A 14,985-nucleotide genomic window follows, 5' to 3' on the forward strand; every position below is an offset into this window, starting at 1 on the left:
AAGGAATCTTGGAGGTCCATTTTTGGGTTCAAGCTTCTTTAAACAAGAAATGAGCTGTCGCCGGGCGATGGTGGCGCACGCCTTTAATCCCAGCACTCGGGAGGCAGAGGCAGGCGGATCTCTGTGAGTTCGAGACCAGCCTGGTCTACAGAGCTAGTTCCAGGACAGGCTCCAAAGTCACAGAGAAACCCTGTCTCGAAAAACCAAAAAAAAAAAAAAAAAAAAAAAAAAAAAAAAAAAAAAAAAGAAATGAGCTGTCACAGAGGAGGCTGCCCAGGTAAGTCTCAAAGCTAAAGCCAGGGCATGAGAGTCACTGCAATCTGATGTGACTCTGACAACAGGAAAAAGAAGCAATGTATTTCTCTGTAGTAGAGAAGCTACACTACTCTCCAGAGATACTCACTTGATGGCATGGTACATGTCCTCCAAGATGTCTTGCTCAAAGTCCTTGCCTCCATTCACACCTTTTAGGTTTTTTCGAAAATCCTAGAGATAGGCCATTATGTTTTCCCTTGTGTTAATGCTGTGTACCACCCAAGGAACTCCTTAAGCCTGTGATAAATAGGACTTTGGAAACAATTAAGTGAAAGAACCCATTCTCCTTCCCAGTCCCTCATCTGAATTGGTCAGCCCTCCCTGAGTCCCTTGACAGAATTCCAGCTCCCAAATAAACTGGAAATTTCCCTTATCTTTCTTGTTACTTTTAAAGCTGTACTGGATCATCTCTCTTGGTTGGAGTCCAAGCTTACCTCCAAGGTCATCGGTGCATTCTGTTTGCGAGCATTGTGGTTGTGCTGGTCAGTGTTAAGCATGATGACAGCATAGGCCAGGGCAAAGCAGGCATCGCTATTGGCAAATGGGGAGCCATTACAGTTCTGAAAAATCAAAGACAAATGTCCATTTCTGGCCAATTATATCCTTGCTTCTACCAACCCACTGGTCAGTGTTGGTTTACAAGTCGAACTATCAGCCAGAAAATGGCCGGCCAAGTTCTTGCCAACTCCTTAACTAAAGTTTCTCCATGGAAAGCCCACTGGTGGACTCTGAACTTTCTTAGGAGCTGAGGTTTTTAGCTGAGGGAACAAAGAAACCCTAAAACTGATCAGGATCCTTGACTGAATTTCTGACACTAGACCTACCCTCCAATGCTCTGTGAATGCTTCCAGCAACCTGTGAATAACTGGTGCTTCCCCGGGCAAACGGAAGGCTTCCAGGTAGAGTCGGAGAGCTTCATCAAGACGCAGACCCTGAAAGCTGAAGGTGCTACAGAGAGAAAACAGAGTGAAGAGACTGGAGGGATGGAAGCTGCACATGTCAAGCTGTTTGTCTTCATAACCTTCTCTTAGTGAAACAGAGGAGGCTGATAGCTCTGGCAAAGGAGTGGTACAGCCTGGTCATTCCTAACAAAATTTTTAACCTTAGCACTCACATTAGCAAAACTCTTGTCTAGAGAGCTCACCTCTCAGAACCCTGCTCTATGCCACTTTGCAGTGCTTTCCATTGGAACATAGGGGAGGGTTGCTAAAGCCTGTATCCCTTTCAGGTTCAACAGATATGCGTCATAGGAAAAGGTAAGAGTATTACGTGATCTGGTCATCAGCAGGAACTGTTAGGGACTTCCTTTGAGGGAAGAATGCCCTATCCCTTCAGGCAGCTCCTCCTTCCTTTCTTCTTTCCTCTGCACTCTGCCTATATCTCTTTCTTTTCTGTGAACCTCGGGCATGCTAAAGGACCACACCATCACTGAGCGATAGATATCCCAATCCCCACACAGTTTATTTCTTCCTCACCTCACAAAACTCTCCAACAGGTCAATGTTTTTGCGGTCACTCACGAACTCTCCAATCATTTTCTTGTCTAGTCGAGGGTTCTCTCGGAGCCACTGGGCCACCTCTGTGTTATCCATTGGGATGGTGAGGAGGCCTTTTTCCTGTAGAAACTGGATCCCCTTCTTTGGTTTTTGATTAAACTGCTCTGTGCCAGTAATCAGCAACTAGAAGACAAAGACTAGAGGCATCAGAAGTTGCTGTGCCTGTCAGTCAGACAGGCAGGCTAGACTCTACTGCAGCCTACAGCTGTTCACCTAACAAAGCTCTTCAGACACGGTTCTAATTAATTCTATAGCTGACACTGGGTTGTATCGGCCTTGGCTTTTCCCATCTTCCCATCTCACTGGAACTGTCTGGAGAGTTCCTTTCTACTCCTTCTGAGTGGTCCAGATGACCAGAGAGCCACCTCCCCTCCTCTAATGAGAGCTCAGAAAGATGGAGAGGAGGCAAACTAGTGTGGCCTTCTCTTCAGTTCTATAGCCATCTCTGGCATCTATGCACAGCCAGCATCACGGTATAGCTGGGATGAGAGTCCCCTTCCTTCTTGGGCTGCCTTGTTTCTAAAGTCCTGGGTTTGAAGGTTAAGGCAGATTAAATGATCTCTTTTCACCCTGTATGTCTAGTCACAGACCTGCAACCAAATACATTTAAAAGAGGAGGAAAGGACTAACTAGAAGTTTTATGTTTTTTTTTTTTTTTTTTTTTTTTTTTCGAGACAGGGTTTCTCTGTGGTTTTGGAGCCTGTCCTGGAACTAGCTCTTGTAGACCAGGCTGGTCTCGAACTCACAGAGATCCGCCTGCCTCTGCCTCCCAAGTGCTGGGATTAAAGGCGTGAGCCACCACCGCCCGGCTAGAAGTTTTATGTTAAGAAAACCCAAAACTTCCACCCCTAGTCAAGAAGCTATTTACAACTGATACCTGCTGCTGGGGAAGAAAGAAAAGACAAAAAAAAAAAAAAAGAAGCTAGGCGGTGGCGACGCATGCCTTTAGCACAGTACTCAGGAGGCAGAGTGAGTTCAAGGCCAGCCTGGTGTACAAGAGCTAGTTCCAGGACAGGCCCAAAGCTACAGAGAAACCCAGTCTTGAAAAACCAAAAAAAAAAAATAAATAAATAAAAATCAACCCCCCCCCAAAAAAACAGGGCAATAAATGATTAGAATTTTCTTATCTTCTCAAATGAAGAAAACCATAAACAAACAGCTATTTGTACTTTACTAAAGCACCAGAATAAATATCAATTCCCTTTTACTACCAATCACCATGCTAGACCTAGAGATGAATAATAACCTTTGCTGACTGACATGACAGTAGCCTCCAAAGCTTCTGTCAGCACCACTAGGAGTATCTCGTTGTTGGCTGGAGGAGCTTTGCTCAGAGGTCAACAGCACAACTTGGGTGTTAAGAAAAAGAGCGGGAGCAGTTGCTGCAATTCCAGAAAAACTATAGGCTAGCCTTGGAAGCCATATACTGAGGTACTGAGAGCATCCCCATCGTTGTCCTCTGGGACAGAACCCAATTCCACAGAGGACCCCACACAAGGTGTGCACACGTGAACACATGGGAATGTATTTTTGTATGTACATACCTTTTTTTTGTTTTTAATTTCAATTAGTTCCCGTGGATCTGGCAGAAGACAGGAAAATCGAGGCGGCTTCCTGGAGAACTTTTTGTCAGCTAGGAACAGAAGGAGGAGGAAAACTATAAGATCTTTCACAAGGTTACTGATACTCACCCCCAAAAAAACAGAGTAGACTCAGAGATTTCCTTCTCCACAGTCTCTAACCTGCTAGAAATTTCACCTCCTGGGACTCTGTTTTCTTTCCTTTCTCTGGGGTTTAAACAAGGTGAACTTCTAGGGCTCTTTCAGGTGTGACGTTAGGCCGCTCAGTCTCCCCATACCTCCCACTTCTCCTCTCTAAGCCCTCTAGTTGAAGGGCTTTAGAGTCATGGACACTGAGTACCCACCCCCAGAGTCACCAGCTTCCTCCACATCATTGCATTCTGGTTTCCCATGTTCTGCTGACAGCCATCCTCCACTTGGACGATGAAGGCCTAGGGCATCCGAGGCCATGCCTGTGGCTTTCCCATCAATGGCTCCTTTCTCAGCTGGTAAAGGAAGAGACGTGAAGACTTATGACTATGAAGCCAAGCAGTATTGAAGAAGAGGTTGAGTCCTAAGCCAAAAAGAGCTATATGTTCTTATACTGGGCACCAGCCACAACAGGCAAATTCAAGACAAAGTAAGAAGGGCAAGGGAGGAGAGGGGAAAAAAGAAAGGAAAAAGAAAAAGAACAACAAGAGATGCTTCTAACTATTGTTAGTTTCTTTGGTGCCATCCACTGCCTCGTTGTCGGGTTTGGCTGTCTCCTTTTTCTCTTGCTGGGTGAGGGTGTTGAGGACTTTGGCCTGACAGTGAGCCTCAGTGCTGTCAATAACTGTCAACAGGGCATCAAGGGACAGTAGGTGTGTTGTATAAAGCTGACCAGACACAGGAAAGGCATTCTGGAAAATAAACAGATCCCATGAGACTTGAAGTTAGAATATTCTTCACCTGATTATTTTTCCAAAAATCCAAAAACTTAGGACTTCCCCATTGCCCTTTCAAAATTCCTTCCTCATTCCTGTTCCCCATCTCTGAAGTGCCCCCTCTCTGTACCAGCATCACTACCATCTGGGAAACTTCTTGGTAGCGTCTAGAGGCCAGTAACAGTGCTCAGCACCTTGGACAGCAGCTTGGTGAGGTCTTCAAAGAGGTTGGAGCAGTAGTAGTCACAATCGTAGTTGATGTAGAGCTCAGTGACGAAGCTGGGGATGCGCCAGAGCTGCACAACGGCCTCCAGCGCCATCTCCTTCATCTCATAAGGCATCTTGGGGTTTTCAACAGTGATGATCTCCATGAGTTTTTTGATGTACGTCTGTCAACAACCCAGTGATAAGCATTTGGGTGGGGCAAAGATAGGAGAGAAAATTGGAAAGGAACAAAATTAAACAGGTGGTAAAAGCCCACTTAGGAGGCATGCCTCAAGAGACACCAAAAGGTCCTCTATCCCCAATAATATATCCCTTCCTTGTCTCCATGATGGGTGATAAGGCTCTTATTCCTATTCCCTGTCTTTTGTCCCTTTTTGTGTGCTGTCTATATGAGCCCTACCCTAATCTTATTCTGGCAATTTAGCAGCAATACTGGCTGGACTGAGAAGAACTGTTAGGCAAAAAAGCTGTCCCATTCATGGTGAGATTACCTGCCAGTCTCATATTTGGATTCTCATACTCTTTAAAAGCCAGTTTTGTTCTGGCTTTTCAGCTCGCAGCAATGTTGTCTCAGCCTCCTAAGGACTTGGATTATTGGCATGAGCCACCATGCCCAGTTGTGTGTTCTCCTATATTATAATTAATCGGGTTTTTTTCTGGGTTCCTCTTAATTATTATACTACATTGGCTAGTTAATGACACAAAGTATGGGGGTCGACATATCCTCTACAGGAAGCCCATAAAAATCTCTCTTTAGAGACAGGCCTCCCCCTCACTCTCTTGGTGCCTCCAACACACTATCCCCAACAACCCCCCCCCCTTGCACTGCTATATCGCAGCCCCAAACTTGGGCCAAGACACCCTGCTTGACCAGAGGACATGCCAGCGGTCAGAAGTCCAGGTAAGTCCCCTGTCAGTGGACCTCCAACTCTCTTGGTGCCCCCCAACCCCTGCCCCCTCTACCTTGTTGTTACTGTGCCCCAGCCCCCAACTTAGGTGGAGACACCCTGCTCAACCAGAGGCCACACGGGCCACCAGAAGTCCAGGTAGGATGTCTGCCAGCAGATCTCCCCCACTTTCTTAGTGCTACCCTACCCCATCTCTAATCCTCATTGCTGTGTCTCAGCCCCCAACTTGGGCAGAGACCATCTGCTTGACCAGAGGCCACACTGGCTGCCAGATGTCCATCCCTAACTCAGATGGTGGCCTGCTGTTCAACCACAGGCCACTCTGGCCAGAAGACCAGAGAGGAAACAGAGGCAACAAAGACAAACTGAGAAATAAGCACCTAGATCTATAATCACCCCAAACCCAGATGTCAGTGTAAAAACACAGTTAACAACAGCCAAGGCAATTTGTCTCCATGAGAATCCAGCTATCTGCCACAGTACATTCTGAATATTCCAACACAGTTGAAGCACAAGAAAAACACCTTAGAACCAACATTATGGAAATAAGGTCCTTAAAGAGGAAATGAATAAATCCCTTAAAGAAATTGTGGAAAAGAGAGACAAAAAAATTGGAGAATATGAATAAATCCCTTAAAGAAGGCAAAAACAAAACAAACACTTGAAGCAAACAAAACTATTCAAGACATGAAAATGGAAATAGAAGCAATGAAGAAAACAACAATTGAGGGAATTCTGGAAATGAAAAATCCAGGTAAGTGAACAAGAACTAGAAGCAACAGAACACAAGAGATTGGAGAAAGAATCCTAGGCGTTGAAGATATTGATAGAAGAAATGGATACATCGGTCAAAGAAAATGTTAAATCTAAAAAATTCCTGATACAAAACATCCAAAAATCTGGGTCACTATGAAAAGATCAAATTTAAGAATAATAGGAATAGAAGAAGGAGAGGAACCCTAGCTCAAAGGCCCAGAAAATATTTTTTATGATTTATTTATTTTTATTTTATGTGATTAGTGTTTTGTTCATATGTATGTCTATGTGAGAGCATAACAGATATCTGTGAGCTGCTATGTGGGTGCTGGGAATAGAACCCAGACACTTTGGAAAAGCAGCCAGGGCTCTTAACCACTGAGTTATCTCTCCTGCCCCAGAAAATATTTTCAACAAGATCACAGAAGAAAATTTTCTCAACCTAAAGAAGACATGCCTATAAAGGTACAAGAAGCTTACAGAACACCAAATAGATTGGACCTGAAAAGAAAGTCCTCTCACCACATAATAATTAAAACACTAAACATATAGAACAAAGAAAGAATATTAAAAGCCACAAGGGAAAAAGAACAAGTAACAAATACAGTAAGATCTATTAGAATTATACCCAATTTCTCAATGAAGACTGTAAAAGCCAGAGGATCTGAACAGATGTCTGCAGACTCTAAGAGAAAACAGATGGCAGCCCAGACTACCATACCCAGCAAAACTTTCAATCAACATAGATGGAGAAAACATGATATTCCATGATAAAGTCAGATTTAAACAATATCCATCTATAAATTCAGCCCTACAGAAGGTACTAGAAGGAAAACTCCAACCCAAGAAGGTTAATTATACACAAGAAAACACAGACAATAAATAATCTCACACTAACAAAACCAAAAGAAGGGAAGCACACACACACACACACACACACACACACCACCAATGACACTATCAACAAAATAACAGAAATTAACAATCATTGGCCATTGGTATCTCTCTATATCAATGTACTCAATTCCCCAATAAAAAGACAAAGACTAACAGAATGAATAGGAAAACAGGATCCATCCTTCTGCTACATACAGGAAATACACCTCAACATTAAAGATAGACATTACCTCAGAGTAAAATGTTGGAAAACAATTTTCCAAGCAAATGAACCTAAGATGCAAGTTTGTAGAGTCATTCTAATATCTAACAAATAGACTTCAAACCAAAATTAATCCAAAGAGCTGGGTATGGTGGCATACATGTTTAATCTCAATACTCAGGAGGCTGAAGCAGGAAGATCTCTGAGTTCAAGGCCAGCCTGGTCTATAAGTGAGTTCCAGGATAGCCAGGGCTGTTACAGAAAAACCCGTCTTAGAAAGGAAAAAATAATGCTGGGTAGTGGTGGTGCATGCCTTTAATTCCAGTACTCAGGAGGCAGAGGCAGGTGGATCTCTGTGAGTTCAAGGCTAGTCTTGTCTACAAGAGCTAGTTCCAGTACAGGCTCCCAAACTACAGAGAAACCCTGTCTCGAAAAACAAACAAACAAACAAACAAACAAACCAACAAATAAATCAAAGGGATCTAACATATCACCCAAACATGAAAGAATACACTTCCTTTGCAGCACTTCACAGAACTTTCTCCAAAACTGATCACATCCTCAGTCACAAGTAAGTCACAACAGATGTAAGAAAACTGAAATAACCCATGCATCCATGAGTTAGAGCTGGATTTCAACAACAGAAACAACAGAAAGTCTACAAACTTAGGAAATTGAAAAACTCTCCACTGAATGAAAACTGGGTCAAGATAGAAATAAAGAAAGAAATTAAAGACTTTCTAGAATTCAATGAAACTGAATACACAACATACCCAAACCTATGGGACACTATGAAAGCGGTGCTAACAGGAAAGGTCACAGCACTAAGTGCCTACAGAAAGAAAAAGTGGAGAGATCTCATACTAGCAACTTAACAACATACTCAAAAGTTCTCTAAAAAAAAAAAAAAGAAGCAAGTACACTCAAGAGGAGTAGATGGCTGGTAATAATCAAACTGGGGGCTGAAATCAATAAACTAGAAACAGAGAAGAATACAAAATATCAATGAAACAAAGATCTGGTCCTTTGAGAAAATCAACAAGATAGACAAACCCTTATCCAAACTAACTAAAAGACAGAGAGAGAATATACAAACAATAAAATCAGTCATGAAAATGGGGACATAACAACATAACATAACAACAGACACTGAAGAAATACAAAGAATAATTAGGTCTTCTTTAAAACCTGTACTCCACAAAACTGGGAAATCTAAAAGAAATGGACAATTTTCTCAATAGATACCACTAAGGTATCTATTTTAAGGAAACAGCAGTCATTAAAAGTCTCCCCACCAAAAACAAAACAAAACAAACAAACAAAAAAAAACAAAAACAAAAAAAACCAGGGCCAGACAGTTTTAGCATAGAATTCTACCAGACTTTCAAAGAAGAACTAATACCAATACTCCTCAAACCATTTCACAAAACAGAAACAGAAGGAAGATTGCCAAATTCGTTTTATGAGGTTACAGTTACCCTGATACCAAACCACACAAAGATTCAACAAAGAAAAGTAAAGACCAATTTCCCTCTTGAACATAGATGCAAAAATACTAAATAAGATACTTGCAAACCGAATCCAAGAACACATTAAAAATATCATCCACCATGACCAAGTAGGTTTCATCCCAGAGATGCAGGGATGGTTCAATACATGAAAATCAGTCAATGTAATATACCATATAAACAAAACTGAAAGAAAAAAAATATATGATCATCTCATTAGATGCTGAATAGTCTTTGATAAAATCCAACAACCCTTAAGGGATACAAGGGACATATCTAAACATAATAAAGGCAATTTACAGCAAACCTATAGCCAACATCAAATTAAATGGAGAGAAACTCAAAGCAATTCCACTAAAATCAGGAACAAGACAAGGCTGTCCACTCTCTCCATATTTATTTAATATAGTACTTGAAGTTCCAGCTACAGCAATAAGACAACCAAAGGAGATCAAAGGGATACAAATTGAAAAGGAAGATGTCAAAGTATCATTATTTGAAGATAATATAAGAGTATACATAAGCAACCCCAAAAATTCTACCAGAAAACTCTTACAACTGATAAACACCTTCAGCGAAGTGGCTGGATACAAGATTAGCTCAAAAAAATCAGTAGCCCACCTATATACAAATGACAAATGGGCTGAGAAAGAAACCAGGGGAACAACATCTTTCATAAAAGCCACAAAATATGTAAAGTATCTTGGGGTAACTTTAACCAAGCAAGTAAAAGACTTGTATGACAAAAACTTCAAAGATTTGAAGAAATTGAAAAAGACAACAGAAGATGGAAAAATCTCCCATGCTCATGATCAGTACGATTAACTAACATAAGGCCATTTTATCAAAAGCAATCTACAGTGTCAACACAATCCCCATCAAAATTCTAACAAATTCTTTACAGACCTTGAAAGGATAATACTCAACTTCATGTGGGAAAACAAAAAACCCAGAATAGCTAAGACAATCCTGAACAATAATAGAGCTTCTAGAGGTATCATCATCCCTGATTTCAAGCTGTATTACAGAGCTATAGTAAATAAAATCGCATGGTATTGGCATAAAAACAGACATACTAGCCGGGCGATGGTGGCGCACGCCTTTAATCCCAGCACTCGGGAGGCACAGGCAGGCGGATTTCTGTGAGTTCGAGACCAGCCTGGTCTACAAGAGCTAGTTCCAGGACAGGCTCCAAAGCCACAGAGAAACCCTGTCTCGAAAAACCAAAAAAAAAAAAAAAAAAAAAAAAACAACAAAAAAAGCAGACATACTGATCAATGGAATAGAATTGAAGACCCAGACATAAATCCACACATCTAGAAACACTTGATTTTTGATAAAGAAGCCAGAAAGACAGAATGGAAAAGAAGAAAGCATCTTTAACAAATGATTGTGGTCTAACTGAATGTCTGCATAGAGAAGAATGCAAATAGATTCATATCTATCACCCTGCACAAGATTCAAGTCCAAGTGGATCAAAGACATCAACATAAAACCAGATACACTGAACCTGCTAGATGAGAAAGAGAATAGCCTTGAATGCACTGGCACAGGAAACAACTTCCTGAGCAGAACACACTGATAGAGCAGGCACTCACTAAGATCAATGATTATTAAATGGGACCTGAGGTGGTGGTGGTGCACACCTTTAATCACTGCACTCGGGAGGCGGATCTCTGTGAGTTCAAGGCCAGCCTGGTCTACAAGAGCTAGTTCTAGAATAGGCTCCAAAGCTACAGAGAAACCCTGTCTCAAAAAAACCAAATAGATAAATAAAAAAGTAAAATAAATACATGGAACCTCATGAAACCAAAAACTTCTGTAAGGCAAAGGACACTGTTAATAGGACAAAACAGTCTACAGAATGGGAAAGGATTTTTACCAACTCCACATCCAATGGAAGGCTAATATCTGAAACATATAAAGAATTTAAGAAAGTAGACGTCAGTGAGCAATCCAATTAAAACAGGGGTAGATCTAAACAGAGAATTTAAGAAAGTAGACGTCAGTGAGCAATCCAATTAAAACAGGGGATAGATCTAAACAGAGAATTTAAGAAAGGAGACGTCAATGGACAATCCAATTAAAATGGGATAGATCTAAACAGAGAATTCTCAGTAGAGGAATCTCAAATGGTTAAGAAACATTTAGCTGGGTCATGGTGGCACACACCTTTAGTCCCAGCACTCGGGAGGCAGAGGCAGGCGGATCTCTGTGAGTTCGAGGCCAGCCTGGTCTACAAGAGCTAGTTCCAGGACAGGCTCCAAAGTTACAGAAAAACCCTGTCTTGAAAAACCAAAAAGAAACATTTAAAGAAATGCTCAATATCCTTAGCCACCAGGGAAATACAAATCAAAACAACTTTGAGATCCATCTTACACCTGACAGAATGGTTAAAATCAATAATACGTGGCAGCCCATCCTATCAAGGATGTAGAGCAAGGGGAGCACTACTTCATTGCTAGTAGGAATGCAAACTTGTACAAACACTATGGAAATCAGTATGGTGGTTCCTCAGAAAACTGGGAATCAATCTACCTCAAGACTCAGCTAAACCATTCTTGGGCATATACCCAAAGGATACTCAATCATACCACAACGACACTTGTTCAACTATGTTCATAGCAGCTTTATTCATAACAGTCAGAACCTGGAGACAACCTAGATGCCCTCCACTGAAGAATGGATAAAGAAAATGTGATACATTTACACAATGGAGTATTACTTAGCAATTAAAAATATGATATCATGAAATCATCCTGAGTGAGATAATCTAGACCCAGAAAGACAAACATGGTATATACTCATTTATTAGTGGATATTAGCTGCTAAGTAAATGATACTCATGCTACAATCCACAGACCCAGAGAGGCTAAATAACAAGGAGGGCTCTGGGGGGGAAGAAATGGATCTCCCTGGGAATGGGAAATAGAATAAATTTTGTGGATGGACTAGGGGTGGGTATGGATAAGAATAGAAGGGATCAGGTGTGTGTGTTGGGAGAGTATAGGAGAACCAACTAGAACTGGAAAGCATTTGGGGGATGATTTAGAAACCTAGTGCAGTGGAAACTCCCTAGAATCCACGAGGGTGACCCTAGTAAGGACTCCTAGAAATGGAGGATTCAGAACCTGAACTGGCCATCTTCCCTAGCCAGGCAAGGTTTCCAGTGCTGGAACTGGGACACGAATTCAGCCACAAAACCTTTGACCTACAATCTGTCCTGCCTGCAAGATGTGCTGGAGCAATGGTGGAGTGGAACTTGTAGGAACCATCAACCAATGACTGGTCTAATTTGAGGTCCATGTCACAAGAAAGAACTCATGCACAACACTGCCTAGATCACCAGGAACCAGAAACTAGTTAGCCCAGATAGCCTAGGGTATAACCAAACAGGACTGGGGAAAAAAAATCAATGATTCCTAAGGATGTTCTGCTATATTCATAGATTAGTGCCTAGTTCAGTTGTCATCAGAGAGGCTACCTCCAGCAGCTGATGGGAGCAGAGGTAGAGACCCACAGCCAAGCATTAGGTGGAGAGAGAGCCCAGGTTGAAGGTCTTTATTGGGTTCCTCCCCTTGGAGCTTGGAGCTCTCCAAGGAAGAGAGAAAGAAGGAATAGTGGGAGCCAGAGGGGTTGATGACACTGGGAGAGCATGGTCCATGGAATAAACTAGGCAGAACTCATGGGGGTTCACAGAGACTGAAGCAGCAATTCCAGACTCTGGGTCTGAGCTAGGTCCTCTGCATATATGTTATGGTTGTTGACTTAGTGTTAGGGGGACGACTCCTGACAGTGGGAGTGAGAGAGTCTCTGACTCTTTCTTCTGCTCTTTGGACCCTTTTCCTCCTACTGGGTTTCCTCACCTAGCCTTGATGTGAAGGTTTGTGCCAGGTCTTATTGTTGATATCCCAATATCAATTGTTCTTTTCTGGGGGAAAACAGGGGGTAGGTGGATCTGAGGGAAAGGGGAGATGTGGGAGAAACTAGGAAGGGTGGAAGGAGAGGAAGCTGCAATCAGGATGTATTGTATGAGAGAAGAATAAGTAAAAATTTAAAAAATCTATCTCTACAGCATGATTGATTGAGCAGGCCCCACTGACAATTCCATCCAGTTTCCAGTTCCCACTTTTGTTTTACTTCCAGAGTCAAGAAACTTACCTCTAATTGGAACTTGAGGTGCTCCCGCATGCTCTCAAACAGTAAGAAGCATACCCGTAGGGAAGCAGCATACAGGTTCAGTCGTTCTACACTGAGTAGCTGGGGATCAGAGAGTGAGAAGTCATGGGATTTCTGAGGTTGAGTGTAAGTGAGCCAAAAAAGATACACGAGAGCAGACTAGTGAAGCTGCCACAGAGGGTCTGCGTTGTAAGGGGATTCTTTTGTTGCTGCTCTTCTTTGCTGTTTGCTTTAAAAAAATGTTGTTTTACATTTATTTATTTGTGTGTAAGAGGTGGAGCAGGGACACACATGAAAAGGCACAACCAATGGTAACTGGTTCTCTGTCCACTTGCTAGGTATCAGGAATCAGACCCGGCATGCCAGGTTTGATAGTACATGCTTTTACCTGCTGAGCTTTCATGCTGCCTGATTTTGTTTTTCTGAGATAGGGTTCCATGTAGCTCAGGCTGGTCTCCAACTCACTATATGACTGAATAATATTCCTTATCTTCCTGTCCCTCCCTCTCAAGTGCTGCATTATAGGTACATACCACCACACCTGGGATTCTGACAGAGCCTCAATTTAGCCAGTCCTTCCTTAACTCTTTGGAGAGCTATTGGAAGCCTCTTATTGTGATTTCTGGTCAACTGAAAGGGAGGTAGTTTCTTAGGATCATGATCACAGGGTCTCTGGCTTCTCAATCTCAAAAAGTAAACAAGGTCTCTAGTCACTTTTTTTCCACCAGTGTCTTTTTAAAGAAATGATTTATTTATTTTTATTTTATGTGTATTGGTGTTTTGCCTGCACATATGCTGTGTGAGAGAGTTGGATTCCCTGGAAGTGGAGTTACAGACAGCTATGAGTGGTCATGTGGGTGCTGGGAATCAAACCTGGAATCGCTGCAAGTGCAGCCAGTGTTCTCAATTGCTGAGTCACCTCTCCAATCCTGAACAATCTAGTCTTACCTGGAATAAGTGGCGACACATCTCATCCTTGATGAGGCCCAAGAGGGTCTGGCACTGAGCTACAGGGGCTGACTCAAGAGCCACTGTCAGCAAATGGAGTCCCATGTGGATCATAACCTCAGAGTTGTGGCGGTCATGTGGATTTGTGAGGGAGATAAGGAAGCGGAAGAGCTCACGGATACAAGGAAGACCATAAGGAACCAAAGCTGTGCCTGAGAAGGTGGGAAGAGAACAGGAACACTAAGATATATCCTGGCTGCTTAACAACACTTGGATCTGTGTTACTCATGAGAAAAACTTGTATGTGTATGTGGGGAGGTGCATAGGAGGAGTGGGTGTCATGTGTATATGTGTGGTACATGCATGTTCATGTGTAGTGTGCAGCTGTACGTGCCTGAGCAGGTGTAGACAGAAGCCATGGCAGATGTCAGATGTCTTGCTCTCTTTCACTGCCTTAAACAGAATCTCTTGTTGAACTGGAAACTCTCAGGACCCACATGTCTGCACACCCAATGCTGGAGTTACAGGCATATGCTGCCATGCCTAGCCAGAGAGTACCTACCTTCCTTCTGGGAGGACTGGGTAAACCGAACGCCCCGGGGATTGACATAATCCATGTCATGGACAGAGGCAGAAGCAGAGTGGTCAGTAGGGGATGTGCACTCCTCCAACACTTCAGGGATAGATTCCACCGATGCTGACTGGGCCTTTTCCACATGGGCCCCTTCCTGATATGGCCAGTTACAGACAGATACAGGAACAAAGATGAGGCAAGAACAACTTAGAACTTATTCTCCTGAAGTATGTGTCTTCCAAGCTGTCTTCAATGGACCACAGCTCATTGACTTATGAACTTAGATAAGATGGCCCAGGGCCATTTTAAACAACCCCGATCTAGGGTGACTACTCTACAGGTGCAAAGGCTCTCATATGCTCAGGATTTAGATGATCACCTTCCTGTAAAAGTCATTTCCTTCCCTTTCGTCAGATACTACCTACCAATATAG

The 14,985-nt window shown here is 42.5% G+C and overlaps 1 protein-coding gene across 5 annotated transcripts in view; it reads right to left on the reverse strand.

The window, feature by feature from the left end:
* The window catches only part of Gbf1 (golgi brefeldin A resistant guanine nucleotide exchange factor 1), a 143,289-nt gene that overhangs the window by 17,626 nt on the left and 110,678 nt on the right, over positions 1 to 14,985 (reverse strand). For all 5 annotated transcript variants that reach the window (XM_057777366.1, XM_057777365.1, XM_057777364.1 and 2 more), the window contains 11 exons: positions 14,541 to 14,706; positions 13,979 to 14,190; positions 13,013 to 13,111; positions 4,550 to 4,744; positions 4,142 to 4,331; positions 3,795 to 3,935; positions 3,415 to 3,503; positions 1,791 to 1,993; positions 1,140 to 1,263; positions 750 to 875; positions 404 to 486 (listed from right to left, as the gene is read on the reverse strand). In XM_057777366.1, coding sequence (XP_057633349.1) covers positions 404 to 486; positions 750 to 875; positions 1,140 to 1,263; positions 1,791 to 1,993; positions 3,415 to 3,503; positions 3,795 to 3,935; positions 4,142 to 4,331; positions 4,550 to 4,744; positions 13,013 to 13,111; positions 13,979 to 14,190; positions 14,541 to 14,706 — 1,628 coding nt within the window. The remainder of the gene's footprint in view (positions 1 to 403; positions 487 to 749; positions 876 to 1,139; positions 1,264 to 1,790; positions 1,994 to 3,414; positions 3,504 to 3,794; positions 3,936 to 4,141; positions 4,332 to 4,549; positions 4,745 to 13,012; positions 13,112 to 13,978; positions 14,191 to 14,540; positions 14,707 to 14,985) is intronic.

Source organism: Chionomys nivalis, chromosome 8 (assembly GCF_950005125.1).
Source record: "Chionomys nivalis chromosome 8, mChiNiv1.1, whole genome shotgun sequence".
In the NCBI taxonomy this organism is placed as follows: domain Eukaryota; kingdom Metazoa; phylum Chordata; class Mammalia; order Rodentia; family Cricetidae; genus Chionomys; species Chionomys nivalis.